Source organism: Saprolegnia parasitica, assembly GCF_000151545.1.
Source record: "Saprolegnia parasitica CBS 223.65 unplaced genomic scaffold supercont2.396, whole genome shotgun sequence".
In the NCBI taxonomy this organism is placed as follows: Eukaryota; Oomycota; class Saprolegniomycetes; order Saprolegniales; family Saprolegniaceae; genus Saprolegnia; species Saprolegnia parasitica.
The window spans coordinates 6,666-8,867 of record NW_012156790.1 but is presented as its reverse complement, the minus strand read 5'-3'; the positions used below and the strand labels follow the sequence as shown (position 1 = coordinate 8,867).

Genomic DNA, 2,202 nt, shown 5'->3' with positions numbered 1-2,202 from the left:
TGTAGCCGAGGCGGCGGGCCTTGTCGAGGCGCGACGGGCGGACGAGGCGGTACACGACCGGGAGCTGGCGGTACTGCCAGGCGCGGACACGGTTCAAGAAGCGGAGGACATCCGACTGCTTGCGCTTCCAGAGCTCGGTCATGTACTTGTAGGCACCCATCTTGTCTTTGGTTTGGCTAAAACGATAGTGAGCTCATGACTCGGCTGCCGCAGCAAATTGGCTGGTGTGGAGCCGGCTTGGCACTATTTGTTAAACATTTTATGTTGCATACAAACACGAAGTAGTGCGTGCAATATTTTATTCGGAGGTGGCAGGCCGCCTTACGATTGGGTATCTTGCGAGCCAATCGTACGTCGCCGACGACGATGATTGGCCAAAATGCGACCGGTCAACCGACTGGGACAGACACGCTGGACAGGCGATGCGATGCGATCATGCTGCCACCGGCGACAGGCAGCAGGAAGCGACCTAAGGCGGCAGCGATAGCGCTGCCTTCGTGGTGCGCGAGGTGATGGACGATATATGCAAGGCGGGCGGTGAGCCGCGTGGCAGTGGTCGTGGTATATTGGGCTGCACGCATGGTTCTCCGCTCTGCAGCGTCGCTGGGTTGGCAAGTAGGTAGTAGCAGACGACGATGAGGGCGTCATCGCATTCTCTCGTCATGACAGACATGCTCACGCTCTACGAAGACAGACATTGGGCGGTTGCCCGACATTGCGCAGCGTGGTCTGGGAGGCGAGCAGCCATGATGCGAGGGCTCGTTGCACTCTAGGCCAGCGCCTCGGTTGCGACGACGGTGGCGACACCACGCGTAAAATGCGCTCGCCATGACGCTAGCCCCGCTGTAGCGATTCGACGTGCGTTGCTTTCGATGATCTATCCACAACATAGCAGCGCCGAATCGCTGCCATGGAGCGCTGGACAAGTCGTAGCCAGCGACAACGAGCCGCTCAGCCGCCATTGCTATGCCAATGCTGAGCGTCTGTCGACCTGCATATAGACTTGGATGATGCGCAGTGGCCGTGACTCACTGCCGTCCATGCGACCCTCTGTGATCCTCGACGTACGAGTCGACCGGTGAGAGTCTCGTGCTGTGGCAACAAGCGGCAGCTACTGTGTTCACGCAACGGGGTATTTGGCTCCGTTCTTCCTTGCTTCGGTTATTGCAAGCCCACACGCTCAAGGCGACGTCCGAGTCGGTGCTCTTAACCCGCATACAATTGCAGTGGCACAACATGATGGCACACTATAACCAAGGGGATAGTCTTGACCAGAACGCTCTCGTTCTTACGAGTACACAATTGTATCTCTGCTTGTGCTGTCGAGGCTATGACATGAGTCATTAGCGCTGTCGGCCAAGGCTCCGCCGCCTTCTAGACTCGCCCGGTGTACAGTCTTGACTGCATCTCTCAAACTGCGTGGAATGGATCGGTATATCGATGATCGTATTTAACTTATGAAGAAACCAACTACTCCTGACAAAGTCTTTACAACTTCAACACGCCGTGGTTGGGCATGTACTTCTCGTGGTTGCCGTCAAGGGCAAGGACGCCCTCCGAGCGGAGCTTGGCGTACACGTCACGCTCGTACTTGGTGAAGCCCCACTTCTTGGAGCCGAGCACCTTCTGGCGACCCGGGAACTTGAACTTGGCACGGCGAAGGGCCTCGACGACGGCGGGGCCGAACGAGTCCTTGGAGCGCACCGAGATAATGGGCTGGCCAATGGCGACGCGGGCGGCGACACCCGTGGGCTTGCCGTAAGCGTGACGCATACCGGTCTGGAGACGATCGGCACCGGCGCACGAAAGCATCTTGTTGATACGGAGGACCTGGAACGGGTGGCAGCGGATGCGCATGTGGAAGTTGTCCTTGCCGCAGTGCTTGGTCAAGTAACGGTTGGCGGAAATGCGGGCGGCTTCAAGCGCCTCCGACGAGAGCTGTTCCTTCTCGTCCGACACCAAGTGGCACACGAACGGGAAGGTGTCGACGGACGCCTTCTTGTTACCGACATCGTAGATGCGGATCTTCGGGTCCGGCACACCACGGCAGTAGCGCGACTTGATGAACGGCTTCTTGTTCTGGAAACGGTAGCACTTGGCAGGACGGCGACCCATGGTAACTTGGTAGAGCAAATACGATACTGCGGCCATCGCGCCACCAGCGACAAGCTGCCGACCAACCAATGTTGGGCCATGACCTCT

At 58.2% G+C, this 2,202-nt stretch overlaps 2 protein-coding genes across 2 annotated transcripts; both read right to left on the bottom strand.

Moving 5' to 3' along the window:
- SPRG_16879 (hypothetical protein) lies at positions 1 to 160 on the bottom strand (the record flags this gene model as incomplete). Its single annotated transcript, XM_012356191.1, has 1 exon — positions 1 to 160. A coding segment is annotated over one exon (160 nt), but the record flags the coding sequence as incomplete, so codon positions are not given.
- Positions 161 to 1,425: 1,265 nt separating this feature from the next.
- Positions 1,426 to 2,164, bottom strand: SPRG_16878 (60S ribosomal protein L10). Its single transcript, XM_012356190.1, has one exon. It carries the CDS (start codon positions 2,149 to 2,151, stop codon positions 1,489 to 1,491), a length of 663 nt encoding a protein of 220 aa, XP_012211580.1. The 5' UTR covers positions 2,152 to 2,164; the 3' UTR covers positions 1,426 to 1,488.
- Between the last annotated feature and the right edge of the window lie 38 nt (positions 2,165 to 2,202).